Raw genomic sequence first — 21,599 nt, forward strand, 5'->3', positions numbered from 1 at the left:
TATTTCAACACATGCCGTTTGGAAAGCAAAGGCTAGGTTTTTCTTGGCCTTTTTTCTCGAAAGGTGTTGTACATTTTATGAAAAGGTTTTTTCAAGATGAATGTAAAAAATACATTGACGTTAAAGGCCTTTGAACGAAAATATTCGAAACACTAAAAGACAAGTTCTGTAGATGACAAGTTAAATCAATCGCGTGCAGAACATACCGTACCAATTCATTCCACAGAAGACATTTCGCAGTCGCCAAATGTAGAGGGTTTCTTGAAATAGTTGATACCACTGTTATAAGCAATGTATAAATTTCATACGCGGGAGAAATCTTGTCATGGGAAAGAGATTTGTGTGAAAGATGTGAGGTGCTTAGTTTTCGGAGCCAATGTTTCGGAAAGTTTATCAGAGATATGAAAACAAGTCTAAAGTAATTTCTGTATATACGAAGACGATTGCTTTAATAGGACAATCACATGACTTTTGGAGGGCATATAGTTTATTTGTGGCCCGAGTAGCATCATTTGCGCCCGAGCGCGAAGCGCAAGGGCGCAAATGATGCTGCGAGGGACACAAATAAACTATATGACCGACAAAAGTCATGCGATTATCATTATTATCAATACACAAGGCCAAATCGTACAAATTCATTTAATAAGAAAAAAATGTTTAGCAGAGATGTAGCATGAAACTATGATATGAAAAGTTGTTGCCACAATACGATCAGCTAAACAAGAGCCGAATAAAAATCCTTTCTGTTTACAATAAAAGTCAAATATGATCTAGTTTTAAAAAGATTAATGACAATGATTAGCAAAAATCAAATGACTGTCCTCTAAGCTCCCGCCATTCCGCGGCGAACAAAATGAAATTACAACGAAAACTAAATAAACTCAACTAACTTCTCCGCATCTTTCCAAACGCCGTCCGTGTTCTGCCCTTCCATGAAGTATCGATTCAATTTCTGCATGTCTCCTGACTGAATGGATGATTTGTGTTTTGGTTTCGCATTGTTTTCTTTCGTAAATAGCTTGGCCTTCGCTTCAAACATTTTATTGGCAGACATAAATTCGCTGTCTTGCAAAATGTTTATGTTTCGGCTGAGTGGAGCACAGGTTAGATGGCGATGAATGGGCGCTCTAATTCCAGTCAATGCACTTGGAGTTAATGCTTGGCCTTTCTCTGTTTTCACTTCAGCGAATAACTTTCGCAGAATTTCACTCAAGTCCGTTGCACTTACTGTTTTGAGATCCACTGTAATTTTTCTTTTCTCACACCATTTCTCGAACTTTTTTACTCCCCACTCAGTTGCTCTCTTGGTGTTTTTCGCTTGAGCTTTTTGCTCAATCTCATCCAGTTGCTCGTTGTCTAAGTCCGAGTTTTGACTAGAAAAAAGCTGAAAATTTGGGAGTTCTTCCATTTTAAATGAAATTTCCAAACGGCAAACGTTCACTACGCAAGCTGTTCGCACCTGAATGGTTTTCCCGCGTCAATAAACGTAACCTGATTGGTTAATATTCATCGGATGATGAACCGAGAACCAATCAGCTGCAGGGCCGTTAATACATTAACGGCCCGCTAGGAGTCATTTGCAGCCCGCAAAGCGCGTGTTTTCAAGAGGGCGGTTTTCAATTTGGCCGCGTATATTGATAGTAATTCTCATTTGAAAATACAAACATAATAACAGTTATCCACTGGATAGTGATTTAACCGGTGGATAGCGCTATCTGCCCTTTGATCAAATGGACCCTGTTATCCGCATTTTTCATAGTTTTTCTTGAACTGGAAGCAAAATTCAACGATGTAGAGATAACACTCGTTTTACAAGCGAATCCCCGCATCAAAGATTTGGTGCCAATCCTATGTCAACAGTATCGGTTCTGATGGCTAGTATCTTTTTCGTCATTATTGCTTAGAAGTTTTGGTTTAATTTGGACTGTCAACAAGTTATTCGTCCCTTCAAATGAAATCTTCTTTATACAAAATATGTACAGTTGTTAGTGGCAAATCTTTCTTGTAACTTATATTTTCTACCACTGGTTTATTTGTTACATACACTGTTCTCTCTCACAGGTTAACAAGGCTAGACCACTTCACTGTGGCGATACATGACTCAAGAAACTCCTGACGAAACAATGAACTGTTGCAACTTCTTAAAACTGAAGGAAAAAATGCGTTTGAAGAACTTTGTTATCTTAACATGCACATTGTGTAGCACAGGTATTATACAACTAGGAAATAAGTTTAAAAGCGTACCCTCTAACATTAATGTCAGTTAAAGCCCGCCTCAAGACCACTCCGTCAGTGCGATCAACTCATTACTACAGGCACGTTTTTTGACCAGACGGTAAGAAAACGCTTAGTCAGTCATTTTCTTGTTACTTTTTTTTAAAGAATCCCTTGAATACGACCACAATATTATGATGTAGTTGTAGTGATAGTAACGGGATTCCACTGTATAACGTCTTGGAATGCTGAGATGTTATCTTTCAGAAGTAGCTTAAAGTTTTACGTTTCCCAATTTTTTAATTTGACAAATACTCCGTTTTAGCTTCCAGTGCTACACAAAGTCTTTGCAAAACATTCCAAAAGACGGGTGCTTTGATAATATATTTTTCACGCAAAGTATAAATACTTTTCAGTTTGAGAATTTATTGTATAGTGTAGCTGTCGCTAAGAATTTAGGTTTACACTCAGTGCTTCGGAAAAGGTCGAACATTTTCATAAAAGATCTACATGTGATAATGTAAAAGGCAATTATATTACTCCAGTAGAAAAAGAATCAATTATATAATTAGTTTTTGAAAAGAAATTTTGAAACAGTATGGTATTTTATATCCTTAAAGTTTTAACCTGTAAATTTGTCCTAAAACTTAGGTTTTTAATTTTTGTAGGGGTCTCCAATTAACGCTGTATAGAGTTCTAAAGCTTTGACGTCACGTTGTCATGGAAGCAGAATTTTCTGTTCTAAACAAACGCGCTCAGCGAGAAAAATGGCGTCGCTTTCAATCGCTTCGTTGATCTCTTTCTTCTTTGAAGAAAAAAAATCCATTGAGCGGGGAGAAAATCATTATAAATCGGACCATATTGAGTCATTCAGTTACCAACAGGGTGTTCTACGCGGAGAGGTCCATGCAAGCATGAAAAAAAAGGTCTACAAAGTCACGGTGAGTAGAGCGATCGTTTTTAAACAGTTGCCGAAGTAATATTTGTAGATATTCAGCACGCATCCTCTTGTTTTCTCCTTAAATTTCACAATTCAGCGTTAGTCAGTTTATATTTATTTCAACTTCTACGGCTCCTTGAAACAATTAAAGCGTGTAGGCCTTTTTCGTCCGAAAATCGTAAAGCTACGATCGTCTATCAGAGAAGTTACGTTGACTTAGTTTTCTTATGTTGTACTTCTCATCTGAACCCTTTTAGATATACCTAAATGAGCAATTTGACATAAAATCTACGGAGTGTGAATGTCCAAGGGGTAAATTCAAATGCAGCCACGCAGCTGCACTTTTTATCCACGGCATTCACAACCTCAGCCGCACGGACATCGAGTGCCAATGGAGGAAGAGGAAGTCAAACAGCTCCCTGTCACTGCTGGCAGTCGAAGAAATGTTTCCCCTGCCAAAGAAGTATGTGGCGATCTCTAGAACTCCTGATGCATTAGATCGGTCTGCACTCTATGAAGACTTGAAAGAGTATGGTAGATTCACTGGTCTGTGCTGGCTTATGAGCCCTGAACCAGCACCCGAAGCCAAACTGCCCATTCCAACAATTGAAGAAATTATTTATTCAGACGAGTTTCTTCAAACCAGCGAGTCCCAACAACAGCTGGATTGCTTGGTGCGTAAAGCCAAGGTCGACGAAAGGGATATCGTCTTAGTCAGTGAAATGACTGTGGGCCAGCGAGACAACCCAACCTGGCATCTTGCAAGAAGAGGAAGACTGACTGCAAGCAATTTTGGCTCTGTTTTGCAGGCAAAAAGAGTCACTCCATCCCTTCTGAAACGACTCCTTGGGGAGTATGATTTGTCCCGAGTTAAGGCAGTACAGTGGGGGGTAAACAATGAAACAGAAGCTCTCAGAGCATTTACAAGGTTAACTGGAAAGACTGTCCTGGAAACTGGAATATGGCTGGATGCTTCTGGAATTATTAGTGCCTCCCCTGATGGCCTAGTGGATGAAGATTCTGTTTTGGAAGCAAAGTGTCCCTACACGGAAAGAAACATGACAATTGAAGAGGCAGTCAACACCTCTCCCAATTTCTGCTTGGAGAAAACTGAAGGTGGCCAATATGCTTTGAAGAAAGAACATGTTTATTGGCATCAAATTCAAGGGGAGATGTACTTCTCTCGCCGGAAGTTTTGTTATTTTGTTATCTGGACAGCTAAAGATGTGGTAGCTTTAAAAATAGCGAGGGATGAAACTTGGAGTGAAAACATTCCAAAGCTTATGCAGTTTTATTTTGATCACCTCTTCCCAAAGATTGTTGAGGGACAGTTATAACCTTATATGATTGTCATCTATAATAATATTATAAAGAATTTGGGCTTTATGTATTTCCTTGGGTAATCCCATTAGAAAAGATTGGGAATGCTTGTCAGGCAATTGAAATTGAACCCCTAAAAGAGCACAATCTGAGGAAGTCCTGCAGTCCTGTTGTACAAACTTATTTTTGAAAGTTCCCCCCCCCCCCCTTTCCCGACATTACCTCAAGGTCTGAATCTTTCACTGCCTTAGTGTAGATAATTTAAAATTAAAATTTAACTTGTAATATAAACACCTGACCCACTTAAAGTGTACTTATTCATGATTATTCATTGGGTGTCATAAGGGTGGGTGAGGGTGTAAGGGTGCACTCCATATACACCAGCCAGAAGACTATTTTTAAGTTAGTGTTAACCCTCATTGTGTGGGTGAAGATATACATAATGTAAATCCACTAATGATTGCAGATTTATTTCACTCCAAGTAACCAATGTATTTTACCTAGTTAATACTTAATTCCATTTCAACAATAAATATTTATTATTAATCAAATTCATAACCCTCACATCCCTCCTTGATGAGAGGAAACTGTAAATTGACTAGTGAGGCACACAGTTGAAATAGAATGTCTGCATGACAACGCAAATATGAGGGTATAAAACTTAAGATCTTAAAGTCCTTAAGCCTAGCATTTGCCCGCTCAACATGAATTCTGCATTTTGCTATGGCCTTTGTTGCCCTTGCTTCACTCTCAGTGAATGCACCATTGTTTAAAAAAGGTGGTATATTTACAGAAACACCATTTGGTACAAGATCCTGTATAACAAAACCCTTGTCTGCCAGGACCATATCTCCAGCAGTTAGGTGGTTTAGCAATCCTGATTGCTGCACAATTGCCTTGTCGGATATCGACCCTGGATAAAGTTTACTTACATAAGTAATAACACCATTTGGGGCTACACCCACAATAACCTTGAAGGAATGCATTCCCCTATAGTTAGAATAGGTAGCATTTTGCTGGCTCATTAGCCCAGGTGTGGCAATCTCAATATCTGTACAGTCTATTACAACTCTACAAGAACCAAATTGACTGAAAGATGATGGGGCAGACAACTTGTTCTTATCCCTACTTGGAATTGATGCCATGAGGTCATTAAATAAAATTGAGTGCAGTACATGAATGAAGGTTGTTACAATATTTGCTATTGTGGATACACTGCGATTAAATAACTGTGCAAGGTGAAGGTTTGTATAATTTTGTCTTACTTTCATCAAGGTAATAAATATTTGGTCTTCAAAAGTAATTGATTCAACTTTCCAACCAGCAAAGTAATTGATGGCCTGTTTGAACCTGCATGTATAATTAACAACAATGTGAAAAACTTCCTTTGTTGGAAGGCCAGTCTCCATCTTTAAAACATTTTCATCAATTGCTGACACTGTGTAATGTTTTTGCAAGTAGTCATTTTTTTCTTTAAGGTCCATTAGGTCCCTTTCTGCTTGTTGCAGTTCTACTTCCAGGATAATTTCTCTTGTTGTTGATGGTCTCTCCAAATTTTCCCCACTGTCTTCTTGACAGTCTTGTTCTTTTTCCCTTGCTGCTTTTATCATATCTTGCAGAGACTCCTTCTTTGCTGGCTCGATTTTTTTCTTCTTTTTTGGCTTTCCTTCTTCTGCAGCGAAGAGTTTGTCTTGATTTCTCTTGAAAATTTCAGGACCATTGCTTTTATTTCCATCTCTGAAATGGCAACTGCAGACTCGGGCGTGTTTTCCTGGCTCTCTATCTTGTCTCCTGTAGCGGAAAGAGGATTATTTTAGCAGCATATTTTGAAAAGAAACCACCTTCATTTAAAATAAAAGAAAATGCAAATACTGTGGGCATTGGTAAACGTATAAAGCTGGATTATTAAAAGCAACTACAACCAAACCTGTGGTATCTAACATTAATTTCAAGCGAGTCGAACGTTAATTCTCCTCTTCAAGGAAAGACATTTAAAATCTGCAGAAAGGCCACCCGACAACCCATAACAAATAGTAAGCAAACTTTACGAACTTCGTAATAAATGTGAGCTTGAGCTTAGTTTCATAACAAAGATGGCGACAGTCTATCTGCATCAACGGGACTGCGTGCAAACGTACTTTTCTTATCACGTATGTATCATGATCCGGGATAAGTATTTAAACCTCTGACCTTTACTAACCTCAGTGGGCGAACCCATCTTCTGTATTCATCCAGCTTTTTCTCCTTGTTAGGGAATCCGAAAAACCGGCACGTATGGCTTTCCGAGTGGTGGTCACACTCGGGCGCGAAGCAATGCACCATTTCGATCGTTTCCTTTCAAATTCCTTTTCAGTTTTACAACTTTCGTGTGAATTACAACGTCAATCGTATTCGAAGTCTCCTGGTGCTTTTCTAAACGATAATTACACCCTTGACCTCTTCAATACAAAAGCTACGAAAAGGACGCGCAATATGACAAGCGTTTGTTTAGAACAGGAATTTTTAGCGCCATGGTAACGTGACGTCACACTTTAGGACTCTATTACAAGTAAAACTTGAGCAGGAACGTGTCCAAGTAAATTGATTGAAAGACTGATCAATTCATTTAACGAGCGTCAAGATCGCGCAGAACCTTTACCCACGAATAAATTTATATGATTTTCATAAACCGAAATTCTGGGAAAGGTGTCGCCTTTTAAACATTTTTTTTTTAAATTCTCTGAAACAGTTTTAAAAATTAAATTCGCTAAGAATTAACAGGAATATTCGCAGATGACTGTTATCTTCCGGGTACATCGTGTGTTACCATGATACTTAGAGCTACTAAAGCTAGAATTTATGTAAAATGTGATTTTTGTGCCCCAAGCTTTCAGCTCCGGGAGCTGAGTGAATTGAATTGATTTATAGTGTAGGTTCGAGTGACAAAGTAAAAAGTAGATTATCGGCACTTAAAGATTGCATAGTGAAACAAATGTTAGTAGAAACGTTCAGTGGTATTTTAGTGATAACGGGCTGAGTATGCAAAGGTGATGCGAAGCTTTAGTGCGCTGGAATCGGATCGAGCGGTCCTGGTTCGAGCCCTGGCTAGGGTAATGGTGTCTTTCCTGGGCAAGACTCTCCACTCTCACAAGGCCTCTCCGCTCAGGTGTATAAATGGTTCCCGGTAAATTGTTAAGATTATCTGACAAAGCGCAGCTGGGGGAGGGAGTAAGCTATGATGGACTAGCATTCCGTCTCCGGGAGGAATAGCAATACTGTGATCTCCGAAAATGAAGTATGAGTTGTCCTTCGCCAGCATGTTTGAGACATGGGTATAGCGGTAGGAGAGCGTGACCTGCTTGGACACTTCGTTACGTTTATATACGCCTTCTAATGACCTGGACGATGATGTATGTGGAGGTAAATAAAAGTTCTGTGGTCAGAGTAGTAATATAGGACCATGTATATGACTATGTAGTACTAGGTAACGGGTTGTAGTGTGTGTGCTGACGGATGGCTATATGGGGCTGTTTGTGGCTTCGTGTGGTTATGAAAGGCTTTGTAGAGAAATCTCTGTTTAAATAATATTTGCGTCATTAGGATAAGCCCTTCAGCTTCTGATCGAACTGCAAAAGTATTACTCTGAATATTGAAAGATCATTGTACAATTAACTGACTCGAGACGTTTGAACGCGATCTATTAAATACTTTTTTGTGTGATGCGGGTTTAAAAATTCAATATTTTACAATTAACTTATGGGCTCATTTACGCTTTTGCGCGCCATCTAGAAATATTGCAGTTTTTCACAGGCAATATCTCCTCCAATTTACACTTGAAGGATTAAAACTCTCACCACTTACTAAGTTTCATCACCATCTGTCCTCTTTGCGCCGTGGGACGCATAGGTCCTCACTAAGTTTCACTACCTCTAATTTTTTTGAGTCAATTTCAGTTTAGCGTGATGCCTTCTTTACGAAAGGTTTTTTACTAGATCGACTGCATCAGCAAAGATTTAATAGCACGGCCTTGTGCTGGGGGAAATATGCAGGGCTATCTATAACTCTGTATGGCTATCGTGTATAGATAGCTGTATAGGCTGTGTATGACTTTGTACGACTAGGGCTGTGTATGACTTTGTATGACTAGGGCTGTGTATGACTTTGTATGACTAGGGTTGTGTATGACTTTGTATGACTAGGGCTGTGTATGACTTTCTATGACTAGGGCTGTGTATGACTTTCTATGACTAGGGCTGTGTATGACTTTCTATGACTAGGGCTGTGTATGACTTTCTATGACCAGGGCTGTGTATGACTTTGTATGACTAGGGCTGTGTATGACTTTGTATGACTAGGGCTGTGTATGACTTTCTATGACTAGTACTGTGTATGACTTTGTATGACTAGGGTTGTGTATGACTTTGTATGACTTAGGGCTGTGTATGACTTTGTATGACTTAGGGATGTGTATGACTTTGTATGACTAGGGCTGTGTATGACTTTGTATGACTAGGGCTGGGTATGACTTTGTATGACTAGGACTGTGTATGACTTTGTATGACTAGGGTTGTGTATGACTTTGTATGACTTAGGGCTGTGTATGACTTTGTATGACTAGGGCTGTGTATGACTTTGTATGACTAGGGCTGTGTATGACTTTGTATGACTAGGGCTGTGTATGACTTTGTATGACTAGGGCTGTGTATGACTTTCTATGACTAGGGTTGTGTATGACTTTGTATGACTTAGGGCTGTGTATGACTTTGTATGACTAGGGCTGTGTATGACTTTGTATGGCTATCGTGTTTAGATAGTTGTATAGGGCTATATATCGATGAGCATGTAAGGCATAGGACTCTGAATGACAATCTCATTGCTGTTTAGGTCAAGCGCACTATATTGCCAAACTTAGGTATGGTCTCTCATGGGTAGCTGTGTAGTGCATATTTGGCCAAGTAATAACCCTATGCATAAATGCTAGTAAATGACAATCACCCATTCGTCCTCTTAACCCTGTGTGAGGCATAAGGCCACAAATATTCTACGCCATTTTTCGGTCTTTTGGTGCTTTCTAAGTGTCGGTCTATGTACAGGTAAGGCCCATCTCAGCTTTCCGCCATTTTTTCTTTTTGCCTCCTTGGGTTTCCATTTTGTTCCTTCATTATGTGCTTTACGCACGTGGGAGTATATAGTTATAGACAATTCTGTATGCAGCTGTATAAGGCACAAATAGCCCCCATTGGAATATTAGGCCGGCTGTTCAAAGAACCATCCAGGGTGTAGCTTTCAGTAAAATTTGTTGCTTGTCAGTGACGTTTACTAGTTTTGTTTTGGTCTTTTATATTTCACTTTGACGAGCCTAAACTCCACAAAACAATGGCACTGAAAGACATTAAACCCCCGATTACCTTTTAATTCAGGATCATTTTGCGCTGAAAAATATATTCCTTCAATCCGTCCAGCCTGTGGTGCATCGCACGATAATCTCGTTCGCAGATCTATTGAGGGCTTCGCCCACAAGAGATCTGGGAACGAGATTAGCCTTTCCACATCAAGCTACTATATGATTGATACACTACAGCATAATATCTCTACTAAAATACCGCTGAGTTATTGGCTGGTTATTGAAGTATTGGTTTAAAGTATATTAATATTATTGATAATTGCGGGTTTTTTTCTCGATTAGCAGCTGCAATCTGTCGCAAAATGGTTTAGACAGTTGAATAAAGAAAAAATTATTTTGTTTTCGATTGTTCATCAAAATATGTTTGCCCAGGAGCATATCACACGAACTCTCCCTTACTCCAGTTCAATATTTTAATTGAAGGATTTTGATGTCATTTCAACATTAGAAGAAGACGAAGGACATTAGTTAGGTGGGGATCTTCTATAAATCAAAGCGGTGCACGAATTTGTCTGCCTTAGCTCTTTTCCTAATATGTCAAAGACTATTTGAAAGTATTGATGATTTTTTTCGACATTTTTTTGAGGGGGGGGGGGGGGTGGGTGGGGGACGGTGTTTTTTTTGTTATGCGAGGTCAACCAGAGAATCGATTCGCGATACAACTGTGAGCGAGATACTTACAACAGAGAGATTCTCGTCCAGTTGTGGCCCACTGTCACACAACAGCGTATTTTTGCGTGACAAAGAGAGCCAAAACTGGATTCAATGATTTTTTTTTAGTTGATGATTAAAGTGACACTTCAAGAAATACGCTGCTGTTTATTTTTTATTTTGTTCGAACCCTTCCACGCAGGCACAGGGGTAACCTGCGCGGGAATTTGCTTGCGGATGCGCAGGGAGTGGGGAGAGCCTGTGCGCCTCCAGGCTGATGTTACGGTGCTCGCTACTGCGGTACCGAAGCCTTGTAAAACATTCAGCTAGGCCTTTTGTCGAGTACTTCGACGATTTAGATGAAGACTCTAAAATATTCAGGTACTTCAATGACAAGTTAGATATCGGGGATGCGTATGGCTTAAAGCACAAGGAAATCCATAGCCGAACGCAAGAAAATCCACGGCGATGCACGTGAAGCGCATAACACAGGCCAAGGGAGGTCACGACGTAACGGACGACCAAACACGTTAGGAAACACACCATAAGTGAGGGAGACCCACAGATGAATGAACGACTTTGCGTGTGGTGTAAAGTGCAGGGATTAGACGGAGAAACAGAAAGAGAAAGAGATGAGGAAATACACAAGGGAGTGCAATGTGAAAAGAACGATTAAAAGCTCTTTGGGATGCGAATGCAAAGGGTAAGTAAGTGGGAAACCACAAGGGAACCCATGATTTCCAGTGGATCCATTCATTAAAGGGGCTAGCTAGGTCACGCAATTTTAGGCAATTTCGGCACTGATCAAATGGTCATAGAATTAACTAAAATACCACAAAAACGGTTCAGAACTATAGAAGATCTCAAACAAAATACAGGAAAGCCAAGAAGGGACATGGATGGACAAAACTGGAGAGGATTAAAATGGATTGCATTTGGGTAAATTTGAAAAACGTCGGCCCACCTTTTTTTCAAATTTATATCAGTTTATATCAAAATGTCATTTACACAGCTGGAAAATCATTCTCAGTTGTTATGTGGCCGTGATTTTGCAAAAGAGAATTGGCAGAGCAAAAGTCTTTCATTTGCAATTTTGTTTAAAAACAAAATTACCTAAAATAGCGTGACTTAGCCCCTTTAACTGACAACATTTAAAAGTAATAAAGTTATACAAATATTAAACATTATACACGGGGATAATTTAAAAGTCTTCAAAAGTCGACCAATAAGATTATAAGAAAAGGTTTATTTAACGAAATATGATGGCCGCGTGAATCAGTCTTTGCAAAGGTATTTATTTTCACGTATTACTGTCTTAATAAAGCCTAGGAATGCAAATTTCTGGAGTGAAATTAATAGTTTTGAAGTGATGCAATAGTCTTGCATAAGAATTTAAGTCCGTGAAAATATGCGGTGACATTTTTTTCAGTGATTGGTTCAAGTTTGTAATCAATATTCATGATTACTTGTGAAAATTCAACTCAACCCAGACACTTGGTCATATTGTGAAGACGTGGATTTATGTACTCCTGGTGATCTGGCCATGTTTTTGCTTTGAAGAATATAAAGCAGGGCGAGATTGAAGTGTCCAAATATTAATGGCGAGTGTACGTTTTAATCTTGTTGCTCTTCACCGAACGAAACGATTTCTTCGCCCGCAATTTTCCTAATTTTCCACGCTGCACACAGCTGCGTACCGTAAACCAGATAGTCGCAGTTTTGCAAACACTGGAAAGAAACGTTTCCGTGAAGGGTTAAGAAATAATTTTAGGCAAGTTTGTAAGATACTTGAGCTGAATTTGTTTGGTATTTCCTGCTCTTCTCGTTGCGTGTTGCTCCCGAAAAATTGAAAACCGTTACCACGTGCATACGTGCTTTGGTCGCTGCTTGCCCTGGTAGTAATGGTGTATCTTGGCAATAAATTTGTCCCGAGAAAAAGCTAATGTTTCTCATTGTTTTCTTCTTTTCAGGAGAGGAAATGGCCTAACGGCAAAGAGGGATGGTATGACGACCTGGCGAGCGAAAGAAGAGATTGAAATTCCGTGAGACTCGCGGGGGTACTAGACCGCAATTTGTCAAATTTGTCAAACGTAAGATCAACGGCGAAAGCTCCGTAGAAACTGAGGAGATACAATCATTTTGCAAGTGGAAGTCATGGTAAGTTTTCACGTTTATGCACTGTTCCGAACTGAAATTTTGTGTTCATTTTGTGTAAGGCGCGTTGCCTATTTACCGAGTGGAGACTAGGTCCGAGTGATGACATGTTGTAAACGAAAAAACGTGAGCTGGACGTTCGGGTCGAAGAGCAGATGAATATTGTTATAAATTTTGTTGCGTTTATGGAATAAATCGTTCATTTTCATGGTCCTTCGAGCCGGATATTGGATTTGGAGAAACAGTTTCGACGATTGGTCGAGCAAAAGGAGAGTTGGACCGTTTATTACTGCGAAGAAGTTGGTTTTCGCATATCGGCGATTTGGCGCCAAACAAACGACATGTGTATTGCATCAGCACTTTGAACGAGAGGAACTTCTGTGAATGTGCAGACCTGTAATTGTTGCGATTATATGAGGTTAGTAAAATTTGTGGTCTTTCAAAATGTCGAAAGATTTAGAAGCTATCAAGAAAAAGAGAAAATTCCTGAGAAAATCTGTCACAGACACGTTGAAGTTAATCGACGAAGCCCTGTCACAACAAGATAATTATGCACGAGTTCAAGTGTTGAAAGATAATGTCGCAAGTAAGTGGAGTGACTTGCAGGAAGTGCAAGCCACGATGTGCACAATGTTAGAGGATGAAGAGATCGAGGCGGAATGTGAGAGCCATGATGAATACGAAGCGCGTGTAATTGAAAACATGGCCAAAATGACAAGTTATTTGGCAAGTAAACAAGTTCCCGAAGTACAATTGTTAGGAAGCAATCCACCCGTATCCCAGTCGTCCTCTCAAGTACAAGTTAAGCTACCCAAGATTAATCTACCAACCTTTGACGGAAATGTTTTGAGCTGGCAACCCTATTATCAGTCGATAAAAGTTTCAGTGGTTGACAATCCGTCGTTGGCAGATGTCCAAAAATTAGAGTACTTGATGAGATCGCTAAAGGGTTCGGCTGCTGAAGCGGTGAAAGGTTTTGCAGTGGTACAAGCGAATTACAAGCCAGTTTTGGAAATCTTGAAGGAAAGATTCGGGCATGCAAGGTTAATACTTGATGCACATGTAAGATCCTTGATCCATTTGCCACGTTTGAGCTCTGATGATGCAACCTCCATGCGTAAATTCTACGATGAAGTGATAGGTCACGTTCGCTCTGTTGAGTCCTTTGGTGAAAAGTTTAATTCTGAAACTTTGGCTCCAGTTCTTGTGCCTCTAATAGTTGACAAGCTGCCAAAAAAAGTTGTGGAAAAATGGGAATTGGAGCTTAATGAGGAGAAAGCTAAACAGGACTGTGTGGAAGTGAAAATACTGTTTACTTTCTTGGAGCAATTGATAAGAGCTAAAGAGTCTTCACAGCCTCCTTCTCTTGATTCCAAAGCTCCGGCAAAGGAAAATCTTGGAAATCGTGAAAACCGTTTCAAGTTTAACCGGTCACAAAAATTATCCACCTCTGCATTATGTGCGGCAACGCAAGAGGGCAAGTGTGTCATTTGCTACAAAAACCATGGTTTGAAGTCATGTGTCACTTTTCTGTCATTACCTGTGAAAGAAAGATTCAGAAAAGCAACGTCTAAAGGCCTGTGTTTCCGATGCCTTGAACCTGGTCATAGAGCCGAAGTGTGCCAGAAACCTCCATGCAAGCATTGCCAAGGTAGACATCACAGTCTCCTGCATCAGGATTCAGCTCGTCCTCCCTTGGAAGAAGTCAAGGTGGAATCAGCCCCGGAATTACTACCCTCGTCGTCAGGTCCTGCTTTGCCGTCCTCAGTTGTGACAAATTCTGTTGCAGTGAGCTCAGGTGGAAAAGTGATCCTGCAGACCATACCAGCTATTTTGTGTGGATCAAATGGGTGTTCAAAAGTTGTGAGATGTTTCTTTGATCCTGGTTCTCAAACGTCGTTTGTTCGGCAGAGTGTAATTGATGAGCTTGGTCTTGATGGGAAGAGTGTCAAAATTGCTGTTTCTGGATTTGGTGGAGAGGCCACCAAGAGCACTTTGCGGAAGAGAACTGCGTTTACTGTGGCACCTATTGACAAATCTGGACAGCCTCAATGTATTGAGGCACTTACTACACCAGTAATATGCCGGCCAGCTGAAGCTGTGGATATTCATCCAACAAGATGGTGTCACCTTCGAAACATAGCATTTCCTGAAGAATTCCCTAGAGAGGAACAAGAGATTGATGTGCTTATTGGCTTGGATTTCTATTATTCCTTTGTGACAAGAGACATTGTAAGAGGGGGTTACCGTGAGCCAGTTGCAGTTCGCACAACTTTGGGTTGGGTCTTCTGTGGGCCAACAGGTGGTCATGGCCAAGAATGCACTGTGTCTATGAATGTTCAAATTAGTGTTGAAGAACAATTGAATGAAACACTTCAAAAGTTCTGGGATTTGGAGTCCATTGGTGTCAGACTTGCTGAAAGTTCAATTTCTACTACTCATGCAGAAGATGTGGTCTTGAAGAAGTTTAAAGAGACACTAACATACAATGATGGTCGCTATGAAGTATCCTTACCATGGAAGGAAGATTGCATTTCATTGAAAGATAATTACCGGCAAGCGGAAAGTAGGTTGTACAATCTAGAAAAGAAGCTGCTCCATGAGCCAGTGAAAGCTGCATCGTACAGAGAAGCGATTAACAAGTATGTTGAGAACGGTGTTGCTGAAGAAGTACCTTGTGATGAAATTACACCAACAGATGGGCGTCCGGTGTTCTATCTCCCTCATCATGCGATCATCAGGGAAGACAAGCAGACAACCAAGACAAGAGTTTTGTTTGATGCATCAGCGAAAGATAGCAATGGTGTCTCTCTGAACAGCTGCTTAGAGCCAGGCCCAGCATTACAGCCAGATTTGGTCGGAATTCTTCTGCGTTTTCGAAAGAATTATGTTGGTATCATGGGTGACATAGAGAAGATGTTCTTGCAGATTCGGTTAAAAGAAGAAGACAGAGATTCACACCGGTATCTGTGGAGAGATTTGGACCCCAAGGCCACGCCTAAGATTTACAGAATGACAAGGGTCACATTTGGAGTTGTTTCCAGTCCGTTTCTTGCCATTGGCACTATTCAAGAGCATGTGAAAAGGTGTAAAGAAACATTCCCTGTTGCATCAAATGAAATCTTGAGGAACACTTATGTTGATGACTTTGCTTCAGGGAGAGACAATGTGCAGGAAACGCTGAAATTACAGCGAAGTGCTACTGAGCTTATGCAGAAAGCTGCCTTTAATTTGACAAAATGGTCAAGCAATTCATCTGAGCTTATGGAGGCCATACCAGAGAGGGACAGAGCAGCAGTTAGTCTTGTCAGCCTGGAAAGTGATCTAGCAGAAGCACATCCAATCACAAAAGCATTAGGATTAAAGTGGAATACACTTACTGACAACCTTGTCTTTACAATTGATGTGGACATTGTTAAGTCGAGATTAAAGACAGTGTACACTAAAAGAAAGGTGGCGTCTTTAGCAGCAAAGATATTTGATCCGATTGGTCTAATCGCACCCTTTTCAGTGAGGTCAAAATTAATTCTTCAAAGCTTGTGGACCAAGGGTGTTGGATGGGATGAGGAAATTCCCATGGAAGTCTCATCGAAATGGAATCAGTGGGTTCAAGAGATTTCTGAACTTGGACACCTTCAAATTTCTAGATGTTACACTGATTTGCCATTAGGTCAGAACCCCAAAGTAGAGCTACACGCATTTGGTGATGCGTCAGAAGTTGCTTATGCCTCTGCAGTTTATCTGAGAGTTGTTTGTGAAGATGGAAGGGTATCTACCAGTCTTGTGATGTCCAAGACCCGAGTGGCTCCTGTAAGGAAGATTACCCTACCGCGCTTAGAGTTGATGGCTGCTGTAATTACTGCTAGACTTTGCACCTATGTCAAAGGTGCAATAGATTGTCCCATTAGCCGCATTGTTTGTTGGACAGACAATTCTTCAACGTTACACTTGATTAGAGGAGCAGCCTCACAGTGGAAACCATTTGTTGCTAATCGTGTTATTGAAATTCAGTCGTTGCTGGATCCCAGTGTTTGGAGGTATTGTCCAGGACCGCAGAACCCAGCTGATCTACCTACCCGAGGTTTATCTGCAAGTCAGTTACGAGAGAGTCATTTGTGGTGGAAAGGACCCTCTTGGTTGCAAGAGTCCGAAAAAGATTGGCCCGAGGATTTAAGGTCAAAACCCTCCAGTGAAATTGTTAACCCAGAGAGGAAGAGTAAAGCTAGTGTCAGTTGTGTTGTGCAACCCAAAGAGCCGTTTATTGACTTCACAAGATTCAGCAAGTATAGTCGCTTGCTAAGAACTGTTGCTTGGATCAGAAGATTCGTTAGCAACTCAAGAGTGAAAGAAGAGGAAAGAATTGACAGCCCTTTAACTGGTTTAGAGATACAAAATGCAGAGGAATGGTTGATATCTCATGTACAAGAAGCAGGTTTTCCTGAAGAAATTGCGTCATGTAAACAGCATGGTCCAGTGAAGGACAGTAACCTTGCCAATTTAAACCCGTTTATGTGTCCGACTAGTCATTTTCTTCGTGTTGGAGGAAGAATTCACAAGTCACCGTTGCCAGAAGAGGAGAAACATCCTATTATCCTGCCTTCTAACCATCCTGTTGTTAAGTTGTTAATTGATGATATTCACAGCCGTGAACTACATGCTGGAGTTGAACACACTTTGTCACTTTTGCGACAGAGATATTGGGTGATCAAGGGACGATCGAACGTCCGTCAGACACTAAGGAACTGTCTAATTTGTCGCCATTACCAAACAAAACCCTTTGGTCAGCAGATGGCACCACTTCCTGAAGACAGAATTAAGCCTGCACCACCGTTCACTAACGTGGGTCTAGACTTTGCTGGTCCTTTGTATTTGAAAGACAGTGGTGAAAAAGTCTATATCTGTTTATTTACATGTGCAGTTACCCGTGCAATACACTTGGAGTTGGTATGTGGTATGACAACTGAGCGATTTCTCCTTGCTCTTAGACGGATGATTGCAAGAAGAGGAATGTGCAGCATTATTTGGTCAGATAATGCAAAAACTTTTAAGGCTGCTAACAAGGAGCTACAGCGATGTTGGAGAGTATTGGAATCAGACCAGACCCAAAGTGCTTTGTCTGAAAAGAAGATTCAGTGGAAGTTCATTGTGGAAAAAGCCCCATGGTGGGGTGGCTTTTATGAACGTCTTGTAAAGAGTGTCAAGACGCCACTGAAGAAACTATTTGCCAAAGCAATGTTGGATGCCGAGCAGTTAACTACTATTTTAGCTGAAATTGAAGCACAGCTGAACAGTCGTCCTCTTACTTACCTTGGTGCAGACCCTGATGACTACAGTGTGATTACCCCTGCACAGATTTTGATTGGCAGGAATCTTCAAGCGTGTCCGACTAAAGACACTCATGTTTCAGAACAGACCTCAAGAACCCTCACCAAACGTTTTCAGTATCACCAGAAGCTTGTAAATGGATTTTGGAAGCGTTGGCATGCAGAGTACCTAAAATCCCTGACACCTCTCAAGAAATGGTACAAGATTGGTCGTGAAATCTGCAAAGGTGACTTGGTCCTAGTAAGTGAGGATCGCGTAGCTCGGGGTCAGTGGTCACGTGCACGAGTGGAAGACACCCACACAGGCCGTGACGGTCTTGTCCGGTCCGTTACCCTGCGGACCTCATCTGGAAGTCTTACCCGTCGTCCAGTACAGCGGTTACACCTGTTTGAAAGCTCTGATGCTGACTTAGCTGCTGAACTTAATTGAACTTTATGAGACCTTGTTGAACATTTTAGTTGAACTCTACTGAACTTGGTTGACAAGTTACATGTAGTGATGCACTCCCTGCATCGGGCGGGAGGATGTTCCGAACTGAAATTTTGTGTTCATTTTGTGTAAGGCGCGTTGCCTATTTACCGAGTGGAGACTAGGTCCGAGTGATGACATGTTGTAAACGAAAAAACGTGAGCTGGACGTTCGGGTCGAAGAGCAGATGAATATTGTTATAAATTTTGTTGCGTTTATGGAATAAATCGTTCATTTTCATGCACCTTTGAGTTACTTGGTCCTCGCCTCGCCAATTTAACTTCACCTCCCCGTAATTCGTTAACAATTCTCCCGAGCAAAACAGAGTTCAATTTGCTTACGGCAATTTCTTTCTCTTCGTATGCTCTAGACAAAATTTTGCTGGCTTCCATTACAGTTTCCTCACAATATTCGTAATTCCACAATACCCTAAGAGAAGGAAATTTAGTTTATCAGCTCGGGAATATTTTATATAAACAAATCCAAGGTGGATAAACGAGAAAACTTACCACGAGTTCCACTTCAAAAATGATTGTATCTCCTCAGTTTCTACGGAGCTTTCGCCATTGATCTTACGTTTCTTTGGTTTTGAAGCCATTTTGCAAAAGCGTTCTGTACGATTTTTATTTTGCATTGTAAATTCGACCTGAGGGGATCCCGGGTGTTACAAGAAGTTTGGTTGACAAATTGCGATCTAGTACCCCCGCGAGTCTTGGTTTGCCAACATGACGATGTTACCAAGCCGATTTCAACGGTCGTTGGGTCGCGAATCAAACAGACACGGAGCTCTTCCATCGTTTTATCGTTTCACTGGGGACACGAAGAACGGCCTGGCGTCGCTCGCAGGGCTGCGATTGTGTGGCTAGAGAATTGAAATGAAAGATCAACCTTTGCCCTTGAATTCTGTGGTGGATTTGTGGCCGTGGGTACATTTTAGCCTGGGATTTTTGACTTTGTTTGACAGGCTGTCCTGACTGAGGTGTTTCGCCTTCTCCTCTCTTTATGAAGCGAATACTGGAATTCAAAAAAGTCGCTTAAATCAAGTTAAATAGGTAAAATAACCACACCAGGAGCAAACAACACACGTATGGAATAAGGTAAGCCATTTTTATTGAGAATTTTCACGTTTAACTACCTCCATGGATATCTTGTAGAAAATCCCATATAAACCCTCATAATTCGATGCCATACTGTGTTGCTTGTCTGGTTCATAGAGAGAGCTTGGGCTGCCTGTGGTTACTTTGATACTTAAATGGGTTATAAACCATCAAAATTGGGCAATTTTGCGGGGGGAACATTGATCGTATTTTGATTGTAAGAGTGTTCTTGCTCCTGTGCAACTTATCCGAGGTGTACCATCTATATCATCATCTGACCAGAGAAAGATATGAAATGGCAAGCTAGAAACAGTTGCAGATCAAACTCGATTGGATATAAAATTAAACTCAGCTGGTTGAAATGGCATTTCACGGTCACTGCGAGATTTCAAAATCCATTTCGGAAGTAAAATTTATTTTGACTCCTATTTGATTCATTTGACATTTCATCCTTTTCATGTCTCGAGAACCTTCTTGCATCACCTCGCTCAAAATTGAAATTTGAAGACTGTCTGGCAAAAAATTATTTCGGGACGAAAACAACTGTCTTGAAATATCAAAATTGACTTTTCAATGCGAGGTGATGCAGTAGTTTTTGACGGGATTTTCTGTCAAGTGTGACCTTCGAGAAAACTTTGTGATCAAAAAATTCTGAACGGTAACCTCTTAACATTTTTCTCAAAAAAGTTGTAAGGGGAAACGTCTTAGTCTTAGTTTTTAAACGCGAAATTTATCCTTCATACCTTTTAATATAATTTCAGTAACTGGTTTTTAATTAATTAATTAATTAGTTGCTTATTGCGCAACAATAAAGTTAAATGAAATGAAAACAGCAAGTGGCGGTTTTGACTACGTACTTTATTTTAGCATTGTTAAAAAATATTAAAGACAATAAAAATACTACAGCAAATAGAGGTCAATTACACAGGCGTCTTCAGTATAACTTTTATTGACTTTTTAATACTGTAATTGCATTTACAAACAATTTCAAGTCAGTAAACAAAATAAAAAATTGCGCTTTTAAAAGGGCCTGGTAACTAGTCAAAATGTAGGCTCACTTTTACTATTTTTTGACTATGTAGGGTTGCCAAAGAGAAAAAAAAAAACATTCTGGGCTTTTGAACAGAGTCTAGCCAGAAATCAAGCATGTATTTTGAATTTTGATGGGAAAAATCCTACAAAGTGCAAGATTTTTTCGGCCCAAAGACTCAGTATATGTTCGACTCAAAACTAGACCCCATTTAAAATTGCAGACTTTTTCCCCTTGAAGACTTTGGTTTCTTTTCGACTTTTTTCTTGTCCTTTCAAAAGCGCAACCTTTTCATCGATACAGTATGTCCTCGCGAACTAGAGAGAGTTCAGTTAATTTGTTAAACAGATACTTGACGTTAAGACAGTAATTTCAACGACACTTCCAGGCTGAAAATTCGGGAATTCGCAAAAACCAATGCAGGCAATGCTAATATTATACCAAAAACTAATCCAGGTAATGCTAATATTCTACCTTAATCGTAAAGCTTCACGGCTTCCTCGAAAACTAGCAAGATGCGAGACAATTTGGTAAATACTAGACATTGCAAGATAATGGTTTGACACTGACAATTTTTTTAATGTCTTGTTCAAGACGTTTCGGCTGGTGCTCGAGCCTTCATCAGTTGAAATACTAACGTTAGTGCGCGTGATTTTAAAAAAAACAGCACGTTGAGCGCGCGCTGAGGAAAATTCCGCGTGAAGTTTCAAGAAAACGTAACGCGAGACTTATGCGCGTGCCAAAGACTTGTACTTGTAGACTTCTGGGATGGCGATGTGGTCATTTCCAGATTGCGGATTCTTCATTGACATCCAGGCTTCCAAGAAGAGTCGCTCGTGAAAGTTGGCCTCGTGTCCAACAACTCTGACACTTCCCACATTCATTTTGTGGTTGTTTTCGTGGACATGGCAAGAGATCTTGGAGTCACAGTCGAACATAGAAACAGCCCTTTTGTGTTCTGTAATCCGAGTTTTCAGTGATCGTTCAGTTTGACCGTAGTATACAAACTGCAGTTGG

General features: G+C 40.4%; 3 protein-coding genes across 5 annotated transcripts; 2 read left to right on the forward strand and 1 right to left on the reverse strand.

Moving 5' to 3' along the window:
* The first annotated feature begins 2,908 nt into the window (after positions 1–2,908).
* LOC149104817 (uncharacterized) lies at positions 2,909–5,025 on the forward strand. The gene is made up of 2 exons (XM_089270876.1): positions 2,909–3,155; positions 3,412–5,025. Exons 1-2 carry the CDS (start codon positions 2,982–2,984, stop codon positions 4,489–4,491), a joined length of 1,254 nt encoding a protein of 417 aa, XP_089127002.1. The 5' UTR covers positions 2,909–2,981; the 3' UTR covers positions 4,492–5,025.
* Positions 4,924–7,012, reverse strand: LOC149104818 (uncharacterized). Of its 3 annotated transcripts, none has more exons than XM_089270865.1 (2): positions 6,675–7,012; positions 4,924–6,265 (listed from the first exon to the last, which is right to left on the reverse strand). In XM_089270865.1, the coding sequence occupies exons 1-2, from the start codon at positions 6,794–6,796 to the stop codon at positions 5,017–5,019; spliced, it is 1,371 nt and encodes a 456-aa protein (XP_089126991.1). In that variant the 5' UTR covers positions 6,797–7,012; the 3' UTR covers positions 4,924–5,016. The 3 variants fall into 3 exon arrangements, with proteins under 3 accessions (XP_089126991.1, XP_089126989.1, XP_089126990.1); XM_089270863.1 differs by lacking the exon at positions 6,675–7,012 and adding an exon at positions 6,527–6,673; XM_089270864.1 differs by lacking the exon at positions 6,675–7,012 and adding an exon at positions 6,402–6,519.
* Positions 7,013–13,106: 6,094 nt separating this feature from the next.
* LOC110056382 (uncharacterized) lies at positions 13,107–18,416 on the forward strand. Its single transcript, XM_089272269.1, has one exon. It carries the CDS (start codon positions 13,107–13,109, stop codon positions 18,414–18,416), a length of 5,310 nt encoding a protein of 1,769 aa, XP_089128395.1.
* The last annotated feature ends 3,183 nt before the right edge of the window (positions 18,417–21,599 follow it).

The sequence above is a fragment of the Orbicella faveolata genome, unplaced genomic scaffold (genome assembly GCF_042242905.1).
Source record: "Orbicella faveolata isolate gen_17 unplaced genomic scaffold, um_ofav_v1 contig_34, whole genome shotgun sequence".
Classification (NCBI taxonomy): domain Eukaryota; kingdom Metazoa; phylum Cnidaria; class Anthozoa; order Scleractinia; family Merulinidae; genus Orbicella; species Orbicella faveolata.

Coding starts and splice junctions, on each gene's coding strand:
- LOC149104818 (XM_089270865.1), bottom strand. CDS start 6,796: ATGGTGCATTGCTTCGCGCCCGAGTGTGACCACCACTCGGAAAGCCAT. Junction 6,266..6,674: donor AGATGGGTTCGCCCACTGAG/GTTAGTAAAGGT, acceptor TTTCCGCTACAG/GAGACAAGATAGAGAGCCAG.
- LOC149104817 (XM_089270876.1), top strand. CDS start 2,982: ATGGCGTCGCTTTCAATCGCTTCGTTGATCTCTTTCTTCTTTGAAGAA. Junction 3,156..3,411: donor AAAAGGTCTACAAAGTCACG/GTGAGTAGAGCG, acceptor GAACCCTTTTAG/ATATACCTAAATGAGCAATT.
- LOC110056382 (XM_089272269.1), top strand. CDS start 13,107: ATGTCGAAAGATTTAGAAGCTATCAAGAAAAAGAGAAAATTCCTGAGA.